At 39.1% G+C, this 17,249-nt stretch overlaps 2 protein-coding genes across 4 annotated transcripts in view; one reads left to right on the top strand and one right to left on the bottom strand.

The window, feature by feature from the left end:
- rabep1 (rabaptin, RAB GTPase binding effector protein 1) overlaps positions 1 to 3,712 on the bottom strand; it is a 35,032-nt gene extending 31,320 nt beyond the window's left edge. The window contains exon 1 of the mRNA XM_023962590.2: positions 3,571 to 3,712. Within this exon, the coding sequence (XP_023818358.1) occupies positions 3,571 to 3,616 (46 nt within the window). The 5' untranslated portion in view covers positions 3,617 to 3,712. The remainder of the gene's footprint in view (positions 1 to 3,570) is intronic.
- Positions 3,246 to 17,137, top strand: scimp (SLP adaptor and CSK interacting membrane protein). 3 transcript variants are annotated; one of them, XM_020709159.2, is made up of 6 exons: positions 3,246 to 3,705; positions 5,614 to 5,814; positions 5,898 to 6,016; positions 10,565 to 10,613; positions 11,584 to 11,660; positions 15,770 to 17,137. In XM_020709159.2, the coding sequence occupies exons 3-6, from the start codon at positions 5,905 to 5,907 to the stop codon at positions 16,603 to 16,605; spliced, it is 1,074 nt and encodes a 357-aa protein (XP_020564818.1). In that variant the 5' UTR covers positions 3,246 to 3,705; positions 5,614 to 5,814; positions 5,898 to 5,904; the 3' UTR covers positions 16,606 to 17,137. The 3 variants fall into 3 exon arrangements, with proteins under 3 accessions (XP_020564818.1, XP_020564817.1, XP_020564819.1); XM_020709158.3 differs by lacking the exon at positions 3,246 to 3,705 and adding an exon at positions 4,337 to 5,315; XM_020709160.2 differs by lacking the exons at positions 3,246 to 3,705; positions 5,614 to 5,814 and having other exon boundaries at positions 5,824 to 6,016.
- The last annotated feature ends 112 nt before the right edge of the window (positions 17,138 to 17,249 follow it).

Here is a 17,249-nt window from a genome sequence, read left to right as displayed (position 1 = left end):
GCAAACGCAGACGCCAACTTCAATTATTTCCGTTTGGTTTATTTTCTGATACGGCAGGAAGTTTAATTTTGAAATAAAAATCTACCGTATTCTGTTCACCACATCCGTCTGTCTTGACACGCCACGTGACTTTAAGCAGCAGCTCGGACCGCAAAGTTAGGAGCTCAACGCTTAAAAGTTAATTCAAAAAAACATCAAGAAAACATATTTGGAAAGGTAAGGAAGGAAAGGTAAGGAAACTGAAGAAGACCTTCGACATGAAAGAAAGCTATGTCCGAATTCCTTCACTACTCACTTTTTAATGGACTAAATAGTGCGTTCGCCATTTTTGTAGTGCTTTCCAGAATCAAATGCCCCAAAAATTTCCCACAAGTCTCTGCGAAAAACCAGTGTTTTGCGACAACCATTTATGAATCCACTGTGTTCTGACAACGATGATGGTTTACTAAAAAAATACATTTAATAAAATTGTTCAAACGCAATGCATTGTGGTCTATATTCGCCAAACTAGTGAGCATCGATGAAACTTGTAAAAGGGACAAAAAGGGTGAATTAGGCAGGCAGCTGTTGAGAAACTTGAGCACAGAAAATGTTCCTCTGTGTTTAAAATAAATAAATGAACAATGAGTCAGGATTTATGTCAAAACTGATTAAGAGAAATCTTTTCTGCTCGGAAAGATGATCAGAGACTTGATGAAGTTCTGAGTATTATAATGGTGTTCTGTGGGGGGAAAAAACGTAATGTCGCTTTTACTGAATTTTTACTAATCAGAAACAACTTTCCTTCACCGAACCTGCAAAATAAATACTACCGATTTTTTATATTCAAACTAAATTTCTTGTAGTAGTATTTTAATGTGAAAAACAGGTTTTTCAGAATCCAGAAGCTAAAAAACATTAAACGGCTTTTCTGCCCCGTTCAGACTGGTCCGTATAGTCTGACATGAACCGGGTCTAACTGGTCTAATGTACAAGATGATTGTAAAGAAATGGTTGAAAACGCCTCCCCAGCTGATCTAAAACGGTGTATTTTTCTCATTCTGCCAAAAAGCAGCAGGTTCTAATATCTTCTTTAAAAAATGTTATAGAATATTTCTGGGTTTTTAATTTTCTCGTTTAGGTTCGAGCCAGTTTAGCTCGTGCTGGTTTGCGGCGCCTTCCGTCCGTGAAACCCAGGTGGTCGACTCCGGGCTGCTCCCTCTTCCCTTCTCCACCTCTGCCGGTTCCAAGCCCGGCTTGAGAAGGTTGCGTCAGGAAGGGCATCCGGCGTAAAACATTGCCAAGTTTACCATGCGACTTGTTCGCTGTGGCGACCCCTGATGGGAGAAGCCGAAAGTGGAAGGAAAGGTTCTCCTAACCGCCCTGAATGCAGATGAACCTTTGACCTGGCAATTTTATCCTCAAATTAACACCCCAGATTACTCCAATGCAATCAAAAAAGAAAATAAATTGAATTTTTTTTTTTACTAAAAAAAAAGAAAGAAAAAAATAATATTAAAAAATGTAAAAAAAAATGAAATTTTTGAGTAACTTTGACTTTAAGAATACTCAGGTACTGAAATCATTTAATTTTTGCCAGTTTTCTTTTTTTTTTTTTTGCTCCGATTATATTAATTAATGCAGAAAAATGTCAGGAGATCACGAGTTGGGGATCTTTACAACACGCATTCCCCTAATGCCAATACGTCAGCATATGTACATGATTGTAAATAATATGACATCGTCTTGGTTTCTGTTTATTTGAAGTAAAAAAGAATAAAATAAAGAAAAACAGCCTTTAGAGGAAAAAGTCATCCGCATGAGAAACGATCAGGAACTGCCTTTGTGGGTGGATACGGGCCGACTCCGGGGCAAAATATGGGCAAATCGAATCGGGTCGTAGACCGCTCTGTGAATCCATAGAGAGAAAATGTTCATGGAGGGTTTTAGAGGTGTGCTGTGGGCGACAGGTCGTAGGGAACACTTAAGCAACACGTAAGGTAGGGGTGCAACGGACGATACCACGGCTTGATTTGGTTCAAGTTTTACACACACAAAAGAAAGATATTATTTGTTAATAAGCAAATAACAATAGAAAGACCCTTCAGTTGGCTTATGCTTAAATGTAATAAAACAATCAACAATAAATCTTTGTAAAACTAGAGAAGCTGCATTTCCAGAAGAAAATGCAGGTTTGAATGCTTTATTGCTGACTGAAAAGGAAACTTAAAGGGTTTAATAATTGGCAGACAGAAAAAATGTAAATAAAGAAATGATCAAAGTTGACCATAAACAAAGTGAAAAACAGCACATTCCTGCGAAAAATTCCAGAGTCGGGTGTCGAACCAGCGAGCTCCTGCACCAAGGATTCCCCGTGTATTTCAATGGAGGCAAACATCCTGGAATATCTTGAAAAGTTCAAGGATTTGAAGGAGAAAAAACTATAGCAGGAAAAAGCTGAAAGAGCTGAACATCTGAATAGTTGGATGGTTCAAATAGCTGAAAAATTGTTTAAAAAAATACTATAAGAAAGACGATTCACGTTCCACACCATTGAGTTCAATGGTGTGGCATACGGAGTGAACTGATAAATGTGGCATCCCTATGCATATGAGTGTAACTTCCATTATCCTTATGAACACCCCACAACACACTTATCACACGGACAGCAATGGTGCGTCCCTTTTTCATGGCGTTCCTGGACACACCTGTGCTTCATGTAGGAACCCTCTCTCTCCCCAAACGCACGCTTTAGATCAAGACATCACCTGACTCCATACGATGACCACGGACAGGGCGAAACGGCCTCTTCTTCATCAAAACAACACGGTCTTCTTGTTTATACAGGTGGATGTCACTGTCTGAACACTAGTAAATACCAAAAGTAAATGTTTAATGATCATCTAACCAGGCTTGTCCAAAGTGTGGCCAGGAGGATGTTTAATGTTCTTCTTTGATAAATTGACATGAAAGCTCCTGAAGTGACATTGATCCTTCTCACTTATCCACTTTCATAAATGATGCACCAACACACAGGACTGGTGTTTGCTTCAGCTCGTAGCTGCGATAAACGGAGGTCATGAACATCCATGACGTGATAGGTTCGAGTCCCTTGGAGCTGCAGACGTCAGGGAAAAGCGTCCACGAGAACAGCAGGAGTTTCTCCCCAGTGCAGCCTTTTCAGGGGCTCACACTCCTCCGTGACCCCAGTTAAGGGTTCCCGTGCCGAGACAGGCTACCAAAAGCCCAAGGCCGACCTTTGGATCAAACTAGTTCAACTAGTAGCTCAGAGCTGGGAGCTAACCAGCTCGTGAGGTGATACGGGGGCAGAGGAAGAACGTGTGCATTGTTGTTAACAGCAGCGGGGCGTCAAACGAGTCTCCGGTTTACCGGGGCGCGTCCTGAGGAAGAGATGTTAACATGTGCAGACAGAAACGCTCGCCAAGGCAAGAGCCAGCTGGCCGACTGTGACACGTCGCCCTGGCTGAGGATGCTAAAGGCAGCTAATCTTGTTGTCAGTGCAGAGAGGCCGCCGCTTAATTCGGGCCGTAACGCACCCGCGGCGAAAGGCGTGAAACGGAAGACATTTACCGTCATGCTGAGATGTGAGGGGAGATCCCGGGGCCTCCTCGGCCATGGCTCTCCGAGGGGGGAACAGGTAATTACCACAGAGGCGGGATAGCAGCTAGGAGTGTCCAAGAAAACAAGCTAACGTCATAACTACAGGTAAGCTAACGAGCGGAGAAGGAGTACTTCCGGTTGTCGCTTCAAAAATAAATAAATAAAACCTCACGTTTGCTGATTGTGACGTTAAGTACACGTGTACCACACTAACATAGCACCGTATGACAATTTGTCACATATGACTGCATAGCTCTGTATCAGCAAAATTTTGTTTCCCAGCAATAAGACAGAATGCTGAAGCAATTATTTTGAAAGGACACTTCCTTTCGCCGTGTTTCTAAATTCTGGTGTTGCATTTCAAATTAAAGGCAGATACAATGACTTGCTTTCATTAAAAAAATAAAAAATAAAATAAAATAATATTACCAAAACAGGATTTTTTTGCTTTTTCCAATGCTTAGTTTTATTTTTTTTTATTTTCCTTCTTTACTTCTTTAACTATTTGAAAAAAACGTTTACAAAAATAAACTTATTTCCTGCATAACCATAAAAAATTAAGCTTCTAAATGTGTAATTGTTGTGTTTGACCATTTTTTTGTTGTCCACAATTACTAATTGTTTTGTTAATTCACTGTATGTGAAGCCAAGTTCTGCCATGTTCAGTTGTTCACAAAATAAATAAATGGCTTTTAACAAAAAATATATGATTTTATTATAAAAGGGGAAATTGAAATAAAACAGAGAAAAGAACATTTTTCACAAATTAGAAACAAAGAACCTCAAATAGAAAGATTGCCGGCCTTGAAGACTAATCCAGAATGGCTTCACAGCAGAAAAGGTTTTTGTAAACAAAAGTCATCTGGACTTAGTTTTTTTATTTGAAGGAAAATACAGGAAGTGACATAATAAAACAAAACTTTCAGAATAATACGTTAGAAAAAATGGATTAGTTGCTGGAGATGACAAGCAAAACCTGAACAGAAGATGGGAGCAATCACAACAAGCTGGAAATTTGGTTGTTCAGCCAGGTTGCTGGTTTGAATCCGGAGGCCTCACTTTCGCCTCGATGCCGTTCCTCTGAATCTAAGTCGTAGCAACAATTTTGCAAATAGTAATTATAGGAGCCTGTCGGAAGATGGAGCATCTGGTAATATCAAAACTTACTGAAAGCATGGAGGATGTGGTATCTGCAGCACTTGTGGCCCTTTGATTGAAGCAGGTATTTGCTCAAGAAGGGGGTATATCGTATGATTGAAGAAGGGCAAAATAAGTTGTAAAATGATGCCTTTAAATCTAAACCATGTATTAAAACTCCAATCATTTTTAGAGGTATTATTTGTTCTTAAAATGATTCCACCATGTCAGTTGCTAACTTCTTAAACTTCATTTTTAAGATTTTTTATGATATTTTATTCTTGTATTATACTGTCGGTGAATATAAAAGTAATGACTCTGCAGAGTTAACAGTCTGTTCTGGTGGTAAAGATGTGCATTTGTATTTCTCACCCGCATGCTGGGGTCAGTGGAGCATTGACAAGGGTGGGGGTTTGTACAGTCAGTCTTCCTGCTTCTTCATTAAAGTGAGAAAATGAGAAGCTGTCATGCAAATAAATACAAGTGCAGTGCATGATGTCACCCGCCACCTGCCCTCATCGACCATTTTGTGAGCCCGCCGTTGGAGTCCGCCGCCGCGTCTGGTCTTCTCCGAGAAGGTGGGACATTTTCTGATCCATTTGGAAAGTTTAAAAAAAAGTCTGGAGCTAGAAGTGATGAACGCGGTTCTGAATCAGCAGTATTTCCATGTGGGGGGACAGCAGGAAGCTGCTGCAGGCTGAGGATGTGGCACACAAAGATAAAGGGGGGGGGAAAATGTTCATCTGCCCATAAAGACAGAAACACACACGTTTGTAGCTTCAAACAATTCATTTAAAAGCTGCTGTTTTGTAAAAACAGACTTTAGATCTGCAGCTTTGAGAAGAAAAGCTCTTTTTTTTCTTTCTTTTCTGGCAGAGCTGACAGAAGAAGACAGACTTCCTCCACAGAAGAAAGTCCCTGGAGGGTGTCAAGGAAGCTTGTTTTCTATTCTGAGAATGCTAATGTTAATTCCAAAATAACTTGAAGACTTACTCAACGATCAAAAAGAGGAAGTGGTGATTGGTCGACTTTCCGATTAACGCCTGTGGATACTGAAAAGCAGCAGCAGCAGCTCGGGTCAGTTTTTGTGAAGTAAAACCCGGGCATCTCTGTCCCTTCTCCTGTTTGTTTCCTTCATCGTCTCGTTTTCCGTCCATCAGAGCTCTCATGAAGACTTTGCGGCAGAACATCTGGTTGTTGGTGGTGGTTGGGATGATTTTTGTGTCGGTGGTTATCAGCCTCATCTTCATCATCATCAACATATGTATATCCAGACGGGGTAAGCGGCTTGTTTTCTTTAGTTCTGATAACTGAGACAAACCTTTACTTTTCTGCTATGATTCATTGAACGACACTGACTGGATACTAAACATATGCAGACATAAAAAAAAGATCCTCTTTTCGTGTTTAGGCTTCGTCTGTTCTCAGTTTCACACGTGTGGGAGATGAAAGACACAGCAGTGACAACAAAGTTCACATGTAAATGGAAATATGGTGTAAAAATTATTGTTAAGACAATAAATATCTAATTTAGCTATTAAAGAAAATCTATCTTTATTGAAATCATCATAACAGCAGTTAAGATAAGGTAAAAAAAGCAAAGGCAAAAACTTAAACACCACAAATTCTATGTTTCCATTTAGTTTGCCTCAATAAAAACACAAAACAAAACTAATGTAAATAATAATTCATGCATAAAGCAAAGTAGCAGGGAAACACGGATCATTTTAAAATGTCTGGAAGATCCACCTTAAGAGAGCTGACAAATGGTCCTGAAAAGTATTTGCGAGTTTGATTCCGTCAGGGCAGGAACGACTTTAATGTCGTGAAGCATCGTTTTTTCCCCAAAACGGCCTCCTGAGTCATCACCAGCCATTTAAATGAGCTGTGAAGAGCCTTGAAATGCAGGAATTCAACCTGCACGTCAAACAAAAGCGTCAAGAACGGTAAACAACGTTAAAAATGTGCTTTTATTTTGAAATAGAAATGCCTTTCTACGCTCAACTCATAAAAAGCCACATCTTATTATTAGAAGTGCAGTTTATTAACTCAAAAAGTGCTTAGATTTCACTCTTTTCTTAAATTATAATTTTAAATTTGATTTAAAAGGCTAAGCATTTTGTTTTGAAATAATACTTTGATGTATAGAGACGGCTATTTTCGGATCAAACTTTTTAGAAAAGGCTAGAAGGGGGAATATAAAACTCTTTTTTTTTTTTAATCGGAGGTCTGCACTAATGCCGGATACAGGTGTGCAGGTACAGGTGGACCCTAAAGTCTCATCAGGAATCACACAAAGAAGAGCGATAGTCTGAACTCCTGCATGTTCCTTCTCTGTGAAGCCTGAACCATCAAAACCACCACTCCTGTTCCTGTTTGGTTCTGGCCTGTTTCCAAATGATTTCCACATCATTGTTTTGGTTTTTTCGGCTGCAGCTTTCTGCAGCTCTTCCTCCTCCTGCAGGAGGAGTTTGTTTCTGAATTATTAAATAATAAAGATGAAGATGCTGAAGACACGTCTCTGTAAAATGAATAGAAATGCCTCAAACTGTGGGTGAACGCGTGTTTCATGTTTGACTAAAAAATACAGAAAGTTTCCTATTATATAAATAAAGTTTACCTTAAATATTCTCTGATCTGTTGAGGTACAAATACTGCTACTTTATTGTAAGTTACTTAATAAAAATGAAACTCCTCCTAAATTATATCTGAACATTTATTTAAAGCTAAAATCTTCTTTTAAACGCTCATAAAGCAACAAAATAAAATAGTTTATTTAATTTTAAGCAAAGCGTAACTGAAAAATAAAGACACTTATATAATTTACCTATTTACAATAATGACCATCAGTTTTCAGGTCTTTTAGGTTTTTTTAAAAATACAATTTTAATTTCAATAACATGCAGAGTTATTTTTAATCCAATACAATTTGATAGGAAGTCATTTAAAATCATGCTTTATTGTCAAAATGGTCTAAGTTTAATGAGAGAATCACAAAATTAAAATAAAACTTTAAGTTAACTCCTGGATTGAGTCAAAACATGAGAACAATAAAGACACCAAACATTTTTTGCTTTATAATTGTTTTTTTTGCTTTATTCAAAGCATGAAAAAGAGGCAGAAAAATCACTTTTCTGCTTTCCCTTCACTTTCATTTTCCATGTTTGAGAACTTGTGTATGATCCTTCATTTTTGTTGTTTTATGAAAATGAAAACAAATAAAGAAACATTGAAACTGAAAATCAAAACAGCTATAATAATTTTGCAGGTTTCCGGTGGAATAAATGTGATTTTCATACAATCACATCAAATGAAATATCATTTTTCCTGAACAGTTTTTGCCATGCCCCCCCTGTACAGCCGATAAACTCAGCTTTGGGGATTCTGAACTTTGGATTTTTTGCATTTTTGGTCTTATTTTGAATTCAGTCCCATCAGTTTCAGGTCTGTAATGGTTCACAGTGGCCTTCCTTTCAGTTCATTACCCTCAGTGCATTTACTTATCTGGTTGTCAGTTCTTCCTTGTGAGCTTATCTGTTCTGCTTTCTCAACTTTCCTCCCATGGTTCCTGTCATGGTTGAGTTTATTTATTAAATGTTTTAATTTCTGCCTCATCTCCTGTGTTTTGGGTTCTACTCCACCAGCTCCTGACAGGGAACAACTTTGACGTGATTTTTACCAGTTCCAGCGAGAAAAGGAGGTCGTGCTCCATGTGGGATTGTTATTGAAGAGCCTTGTAAAGAAAACATATAGCATAAGTATAAATGCAAATCTAATAGTGTATTTTATCTCACACCCTTAAGTCTTAATCACAACGTCCACAGATGTCCCACAAATCAATCCAATTTTATTTACATACCCTTACATCACAACAGTAGTCGTTGTAATAGCTGCAAAAACATGCTTTCATTTATACATTTATATACTTTAAAACAGAACATTTAGGAGTTTTTATTTCAAAACTGGGGCTTTGTTCTCATTTTACTGCCAATTGCACCGATGGGTTGATGTCCCTCAGTGAAAAATGCAGATTAGACAGATGCTGCGTTCATGAGGTGTTGGAATGATCGGTAAAAATGACCGTCCGACTTGGAAAACATACACGAACATTAACAAACCAACAAATCTTCCAACACCACATACATGCAGATCTAGACAAAGGTCAGTTTATTTGTTGTGCTCCATGGGGACACAGCAGAAAATTAAACATTAATAAGGATTATCAATATTATTTATTTCAGTTTGGTAGTCCAGATTAAATAATTTGACGCATATGGTTTCTGGGCCGTGGTTTGGCCACCCCTGAACTAGAGTGTGGTGTGAGGCCACCGGACGACAGATTCTCCTGCAGCTGTACATCATAAATGTAAATAACCTCTATTAGCCTCACAAATAGGTCACAATGCATTTACCACACCCACGACAACGGTACGTTCCATTTCCATGACGTCCCTTGAGGTGGCCGTGGGAGCCAGACACGCCTGCGTTCTCCTTGAGACGACCCAAAATCTGCATCACGGGTGCATGTGGCGAAGGCTTTAGCTGTGAGATCAGAGATTTTTGGAGTACATTATTTTCCATGAGAAATGCAGAACTCCCGTGAAGTCTTCAAAAGACCTTCTACTGAACGGAAAAGTGACAAACGAGCAGAAATCTCGTTTTTTAAGTTTAACCCTCCTCTCCCAAAAAAGGGGGAATAAACATGAACTTATTTAATCTAAAGGGTTGAAACGGTCTTTTTTGCACGGTGGATGAGAAAGAGTTTTGATGGTGTTTGGCAAAAAACGTTACAAGTGGAGTCACAGAAATGAGGTCATCTAGTGTGTCACAGTCATGTGTGCCAGGCGGGATGTGTCCCCTCCAACAGAGGATGAAGTGACCCTGAAGCAGCTTTGTGGTTCATAAAAAGGGTTTCAGCTGAGGATGGACTTCTAGATTGAGTCTATCAGTCAAGTGAAAGCAGATCTGAGTAATATTTCCATCTTCTGCAAAGACATTTCACCAAAAGTCATGAAAACTGAAGGACACTCGTGTTTATAAATGTGCGTTCCTCCTAGGTTTTTTGTTAGACCAAAAGAATAATCTGACCTGCTGCTCGGACTGGAAATCAAGTTAATTTACAAAATACTTAAAAAAAAATCACACGATTAGTAGACAACATTTTCCATTTCTCTTAAATATTTTACTTTGTGTGTCTAGAATCTTGAACAGTTGACTGTTTCAGTTCTAACATTTACCAAATTAATTTACAGCACACAGATTTTCAGCTGTACAAATCTAAAAACTAATACTGATCTCAATGTCTGATCTAAACGTGTGGGATATGTGAATTTAAATGAAAGAAAAGACGGTTTTATCTTCCTTTTTAAAGTCATTTTTTTTCTAACTGGGAACCAAAACGTGTTTGCTTTCACCACAAATGATAAAGTAGAACAGGAAACCATCTGCGGCTCACTGTTACAGGAACTGTGAGGACTTTATTAAAACTATTCGCCATTATAACTGTATGAACTGCTGTTATTAGTGGCATGCTCTGGATTTGATTGGCTTAGATGAAACTTTAATGACCCCAACAGGGAAACTGGGCTGCAGCACAAAAAACAATATCAGCCATCAGTAGAGATCACAGAAAATTATTTATAAATGTTGACATATGATGTCCTTAATGGTAAAACGAATATATTATCATTTACTTTGTCAATTTTAGTTCAGATAAAGCAATGCAGTCTTTCCTGGTGGGTTCAAATATTTATTTTCTATTTTTTCTTGGAGTTGTTTCTGCAGATGCGCCAACTCTAACTGCACTTTCTGGTGTGTTTTCTTTCAGGCAAACAGACATTTGTACCACTTCAAAGAAGATCTGACAGCAAATTGAAGTAAGGCAACACATTTCTGATCTTTAATCGGTTTTAATGAGAGCAGCTGCAGGTTTGAGGACTGTTGGATGCTTTTATGTCGGATAAAAACGGAAGAAAAAGATTGAACTGCTGCCCTCAACATTTCAGGAAATACAAAAGACTGAAAACACCTTGAATTTACCTGCAAGTGTCAACCGAAAGGCAAACTACTTTGCAGGAAGTCCAAACATTTCAAAATAAAAGTAAATGGGAGAAGAAAACTGCAGGAAAATGTAAACATCAGCAAACTAAGACAAGGAATTTAAAAAAAGAAAAGTTTAAACTATGGAGTTAAAACCAACAAGATGCAGTCAAGACAAGAACACAAGTACACACAGGAACCAAAACCACAAATAACAAAAGAGGTGCAGATTTTAAAAAAAATTTGCGCAAAATGCTGCAACCATGCCTTAACAATAAACAAAATTCTTATCATGGATGCATCACAAAAGTAAATTAAACTGTTTTGTTTTTAAAGCGGTGGCAAAGATTCCTGCAAAGTAGACTGTTTTGCACAAGAATGTACAACATCGATAAGGTTTTCTACTGTAAGTGTGCGTGGCTGAATGTGACTGGAAAGCGCTTTGTGTCTTCTAAAAAGGCAGTAGAACTCTATTACACACGTACAGCCACTTATCATTTCAAAGGATGACATTTCTATTTATGAAGTCAAAACATTTTTGCAAAAAGTTGATCAAAGTTACAGTTCAATAAACACCTGGTCTTAACAATTTACCATTCAACAGTGAAAGTTTGGTGTCTACAAAACCTTTTTTTACACAATTTAAAACATGAAAGACTCTAGTTTTTCTATTTGTTCACTGTATTGTCTTCATGCACACGGGAAGCTTGTATGTTTGTGGAAAAAAAGAGGCACAAATGCATTTTCTTCACTTTTTCAGACTGAACTAAGCATTTAACTACTTTTTGTTGTTGTTTTTTTTCCCAGGAGCAACAAATATCAGGAGATAAACGTTTTCCAAGGCACACCTCCTCTGCCGCCGCGGACGCAGTTTCTCCTTGCAGGCAAGACTCCATGTTGGATCTTATGACAAAACCTTTGAACAAAAAGATGTTTCCTCAAATGCTCCCTCTCTGAGCCACACTTCCTGTATTTAAGAAGCTCTTTTGCAGAGTGGATGTCAAAAGTCCTCATCGGGTCAATAGCTGTGGTCATTGTAAGTGGAGGACACAAGTGCAGGAATCAGCACTCGTGTCCTCCACCTACAATAATTTGTTGAAATAACTGAGATGGAAACTATCTGGACCTAAACAGATGTGGCCAATGGAAATGATTGCTGGAGGAACATGAAGCAAAATGAGGATCTGACTCGAAATGACCAAAAACCGCTGATTTATTGTAAAAGTAAACCAACAGGAAGAAGTCAAAGCGACTGAAACTGAAATCAGGTGTGCCGGGTAACACAAAGAGGGCCGAAACAGACAGATCGGGTTCTACAGAACCAAAAACACTTGAAGAACTACATGTCAGTCATGGTGAAACAGGAGTGGTTTAAAATTACACACCTAAAAATGACTTTCAAAGAGCAGAACATGAACCTTAATGTCTCGTGAAAAACCTGCAGATACCAAAAAACATCAAGTTCTGACACAAACACTGAAACTTGAGACCTTAGATACTCTTTTGGAATCTAATGTGAGACCGAAACATCTTAGGATTCATAGAAAAGTTCAACCTGGTGTGAAAACCTCAAAACTGAAATGAGCCTGAATGTAAAACGAAAAAAGAAACCTAAACTTAATGCATTAAAAGTAAATGGGAATCTGAGCTCAATCAAAAAAGTCCGGAAGAAGACTGGTTTGTAGCTTATTTTTTGTGTTTGTTTTCATTTTGACGTTCATTCAACCAGGAAGTTTATTTTTCTTTCCCACAGTGCTCTTCTGCCAGCTCTCAAATATGGAAGCAGTTACCCCCAGTGTCAGTCTGCCAGGGCAGCTGTGGCTACAACCGTAGCTTACCATCACCAAGTATGCATGAGGAGTGAATGGACACAATGTAAGCGCTTTGGGTGTCTTGAAAAGCACAGATAAATCCAATCCATTATTATTATTATTATTAGCATGGAAGGATTTTATAGCGGCCCAAATCAAAAGCAAACAACTAAAAACTCCAGTTTTGTTGGAGACGATGTGGAAGTCTGAAGGGAATCATAGACGTATATTTTGGTCAGGTCCTAGACTACTATCTTTTTGGAAGGTTGTAGCAACTGTTATAAAGAGTGTTTTGGGATATCACCAGCCTAATGAGTTTACAATTCTGTACTTTGGGAATATTGAAGACTCTTTACTGAATGAAGATATTTACCTGGTAAGGATATTACTATTGGCAAGTGAGTAAGCAGTGACAAAAAATGGCAAAAGGTGGACCCTCCTGGAAAAGATAACTGGGTGAAGATCATACAGACCATTGACTCCATGGAAAAAGATGACATTTCAACTCAAACTAAAGTTAGGCATAAAAAAAGGGAAGAATTGTTTGATTTTTTTTTGTGGAAAACCATAAAGATTTTAAGAGGATTTTGAAAAAACAATAAAAAGCCCAATTGTTGTGTATTATGTTTATATTGGTTTTTTGTTGTATTTCCTGACCCATTTGTGTAAAAACTGGAAAACACTCAATAAAAACAAAGTTAAAAAAAGGAAAAGAAACCTAAACTTAAAAGTGATGGATCCTGACAAAATCCGAGAACCAAAGAACCAGAACCACAAACTAACCTGAATTCTAAAAAAGTAATCACCCTATAATAGTTCATTTTTCGTTTTACCAAACTAATACCTTTAAAGACCCACTCTGATGAAGAAGGTGTTTTTAACATCTTCTTGTGACATTTTTCTGATGACGGATGACATATCAAGAAAAGTCAGCTTAAAACTTCTGACTATTTATTTACTTCAAATCGTTAATAGTCAGAAGCAGAAGAAAAAAGGCCCGTTTGATAAAGAGCTTATTGTCAGGACCATAAATATTTGGACAGAGACACATGCTTTCTAATTTAGTTTCTGTGCATTATCACAGTGAATTTTAAATAAAACAACTCAGATGCCATTGAAGTGCAGACTTTCAGCTTTTATTCCATGGGTTGAACAAAAAGATAAAAATGTGAAAAACTAAAGCATTTTTTAAACACAATCCCTTCTTTTCATGGGCTCCTAAGTAACTGGACAAATGAAATAACTGAAAACAAAATGGTCATTACTAATATTTGGTTGAAAAGCCTTTGTTGGCAATGACAGCCTGAAGTCTTGAACTCATGGACGTCACCAGATGCTGGTTTTCTCCTTCTGAATGCTCTGCCAGGCCTTTACTGCAGCGGCAAACAGTTGCTGTTTGTTTGTGGGCCTTTCTGTCTGAAGTTTAGTCTTCAACAAGTGAAATGCTGCTCAATTGGGTTAAGATCAGGTGACTGACTTGGCCATTCCAGAATATTCCACTTCTTTGCTTTAATAAACTTCTGAGTTGCTTTGGCTGTATGTTTTGGGTCGTTGTCCATCTGTATTATGAAACGCCGTCCAATCAGTTTGGCTGCATTCACCTGGATCTGCGCAGACAGGGCTGCATTCACCTGGATCTGCGCAGACAGGGCTGCATTCACCTGGATCTGCGCAGACAGGGCTGCATTCACCTGGATCTGCGCAGACAGAGCTGCATTCACCTGGATCTGCGCAGACAGTATGTCTCTGAACACCTCAGAATTCATTGGGTTGCTTCTGTCCTGTCACGTCATCAATAAACACTAGTGTCCCAGTGCCACTAGCAGCCATGCACGCCCAGACCATCACACTGCCTCCACCGTGTTTTACTGATGTAGTGTGCTTTGGATCAGGAGCTTCTCCACGCCTTCTCCATACTTTTCTCTTGCCATCATTCTGGTAGAGGTTGATTTTGGTTTCATCTGTCCAAAGAATGTTTTTCCAGAACTGTGCTGGATTTTTTAGATGCTTTTTAGCAAAGTCCAATCTAGTCTTCCTATTCTTGAGGCTTATGAGTGGCTTGCATCTTGCAGTGTTCCCTCTGGATCTACTTTCATGCAGTCTTCTTTTGATGGTAGACTTGGATATTGATCCGCCTACCTCCTGGAGAGTGTTGTTCACTTGGTTGGCTGTTGTGAACGGGTTCCTCATCACTATGGAAATGATTCTGCCATCATCCACCACTGTTGTCTTCCGTGGACGTCCAGGTCTTTTTGCATTGCTGAGTTCACCAGTGCTTTCTCTCTTTCTCAGGATGAACCACACTGTTGATTTTGCCACTCCTAATACTGTAGCAATTTTGTTTTTTTTCCTGTTTTCTCAGCTTAATGATGGCTCCTTTCACCTGCATGGAGAGCTCCTTTGACCGCATGTTGTCTGTTCACAGCAAAATCTTCCAAATGCAAGCACGAGTCCTCTAATCAACTCCAGGCCTTTTATCTGCTTCACTCATAATTACATAACAAGGGAATTGCCCACACCTGCCCATGCAATAGCATGGAAGTCAATTGTCCAATTACTTAGGAGCCCATGAAATGAAGGGATTGTGTTTAAAAGATGCTACAGTTTTTACATTTTCATGCAATCTTTTTGTTCAACCCATGGAATAAAAGCTGAAAGTCTGCACTTCAATGGCATCTGAGTTGTTTTATTTAAAATTCACTGTGGTAATGTAAAGAAACTACATTACAAAGAATGTGTCTCTGTCCAAATATTTATGGTCCTGACTGTATTTGTGACACAGAAAATACGTTGGACGGGTCCTAAGTGTTCTGCGCCGCTCCATTCTGATGCATCCACGTCTTTGCTTCCCTCGTCTGACCTGGAATGTGGATCAAAACTGCACGGCTGGGTGGCTCTGAAACCGCTCACCAGGGGTGTGAGGGGCCGTAAGCTAGCAAGAGAAAGTGTAAACGGAGAACCCTCAGATATTGGTGACAGGAAGAGGGTGTGGGGCTGCCCTGCACCAACAGTCAGAGGTTAATTTCTGATGAACTCCCACTGCTCTGCAGAAACTATGTCCTAGTAAGTGACACAAGTCTTTAAATGGTGCCTAAAAACGGCATCATCGTAAAGGAAGGATGGGACTCTAGTCAGTTTGCTTTACTAAAAGGAAATAATCAGTTTTCCTTTTTTGATTTCAGAAGCTCAAAGCTACGAGAATCTTGCAAAAGGAACTGAAGATGAGGAAAGCTTGGGTAACTATGAAGAGAGCGTGGACCCGCCGCCCGACTTTGGGAACAGGAATGATGGCACTGAGCTCTACTGTGAACCAGATCCAAAAACCGAATCTGGTCCTGCAGCAGACCAAAGCTACGAGAACCTGAGTGAGGAGCACGATTACGAGGAGAGCACTGACCAGTTTGACTATGTGAAGGTTGACGATGAGCCAGAGACTTCTCCTCTTCCATCCCAGAATACTTCAGATCTGAAAGTGCAGTCTCAGTCAGGTTGTCCAACTCAAAGCTACGAGAACCTTAGTGAGGAGCACGATTACGAGGAGAGCAATGACAAGTTTGACTATGTGAAGGTTGACGATGAGCCAGAGACTCCTCCTCCTCCATCCCAGAATCCTTCAGACCTCAAACTGCAGTCCCAGGGTTCTCCAAGTCACAACTATGATGACTTAAACGAGGAACCGGACTACGAAGAGATTGACGACCAGCTGGATTACGTGAAGGTTGACGACGAGCCAGAGACTCCTCCTCCTCCATCCCAGAATACTTCAGACCTGAAAGTGCAGTCGCAGTCAGGTTGTCCAACTCAAAGCTACGAGAACCTAAGTGAGGAACCGGACTACGAACAGAGTACAGACGACCAGCTGGACTATGTGAAAGTGGAAGACGAGGAGAACCCCTTTGCACACCCACCAGATGCAGCAGCAGAGGACTCCAGCTCTGAGGACTACGACGACATTGGAGAAACATCAGACGGCAAAGAGGAGGATGAGGATGAGGATGACTATGACGACGTGGCATAAGACCACAAGTTTGACTGTCTTTTTCAAATCTGCGGAGCAGGGATTGACTTTATTAAAAAAAAAACATAGATTAGAAGAGATCCTCTCTGGAGACACAAACATTACATCTTGTTAGAGGTTGAAAGCTTCTCCAGCATCTTAATTTCTTTGTTGCATCACCATGAAATAATTCAGTTTTTCCTTCAGATCGTAATATTTTCAAACTACTTTAAACGAAATTCAGCAACAACAATGACTTTAAATGTCAGAAATCCAGTATTTCAACCTTAAGATTGAAGAACCAAGAAAGAGTAGACTACATGTTTATCATAGAGGGTCTATTCATTTATTCTCAGATTGTGTTGTTTTCTCTAAAAACATCACCTTGAACCTTCATTTAATCGTTTAGGTAGTAAAGTATTTAAGTATTAAAATTGTACAGATTCACTTCATTCACTTATTTTTACAGTCTCTATTAATTCAGAAATTATTTACTTATGAACATCATGGAATATTCTGGAAGTTCTGTAAATAAAATGATTTAAAGTCGTGATTTTATCTGTCTGTCTGTCTGTCTGCCTGTCTGTCTGTCTGTCTGTCTGTCTGTCTGTCTATCTATCTATCTATCGATGATCCATGCACCCATCAGATAAAACAGACATTAA

The sequence above is a fragment of the Oryzias latipes genome, chromosome 14 (assembly GCF_053564925.1).
Source record: "Oryzias latipes strain Hd-rR chromosome 14, Olatipes_Hd-rR_3.1".
NCBI lineage: Eukaryota > Metazoa > Chordata > Actinopteri > Beloniformes > Adrianichthyidae > Oryzias > Oryzias latipes.
The sequence above is the reverse complement of the archived record's forward strand: the minus strand, read 5'-3'. Positions and strand labels throughout refer to the sequence as shown.

Excerpts from the sequence above, each read along its gene's own strand:
- scimp (XM_020709159.2), top strand. The coding sequence starts at position 5,905 with ATGAAGACTTTGCGGCAGAACATCTGGTTGTTGGTGGTGGTTGGGATG. Across the intron at positions 6,017-10,564 it reads CATATGTATATCCAGACGGG|GCAAACAGACATTTGTACCA; the intron begins GTAAGCGGCTTG and ends GTTTTCTTTCAG. Across the intron at positions 10,614-11,583 it reads AGATCTGACAGCAAATTGAA|GAGCAACAAATATCAGGAGA; the intron begins GTAAGGCAACAC and ends TTTTTTTCCCAG.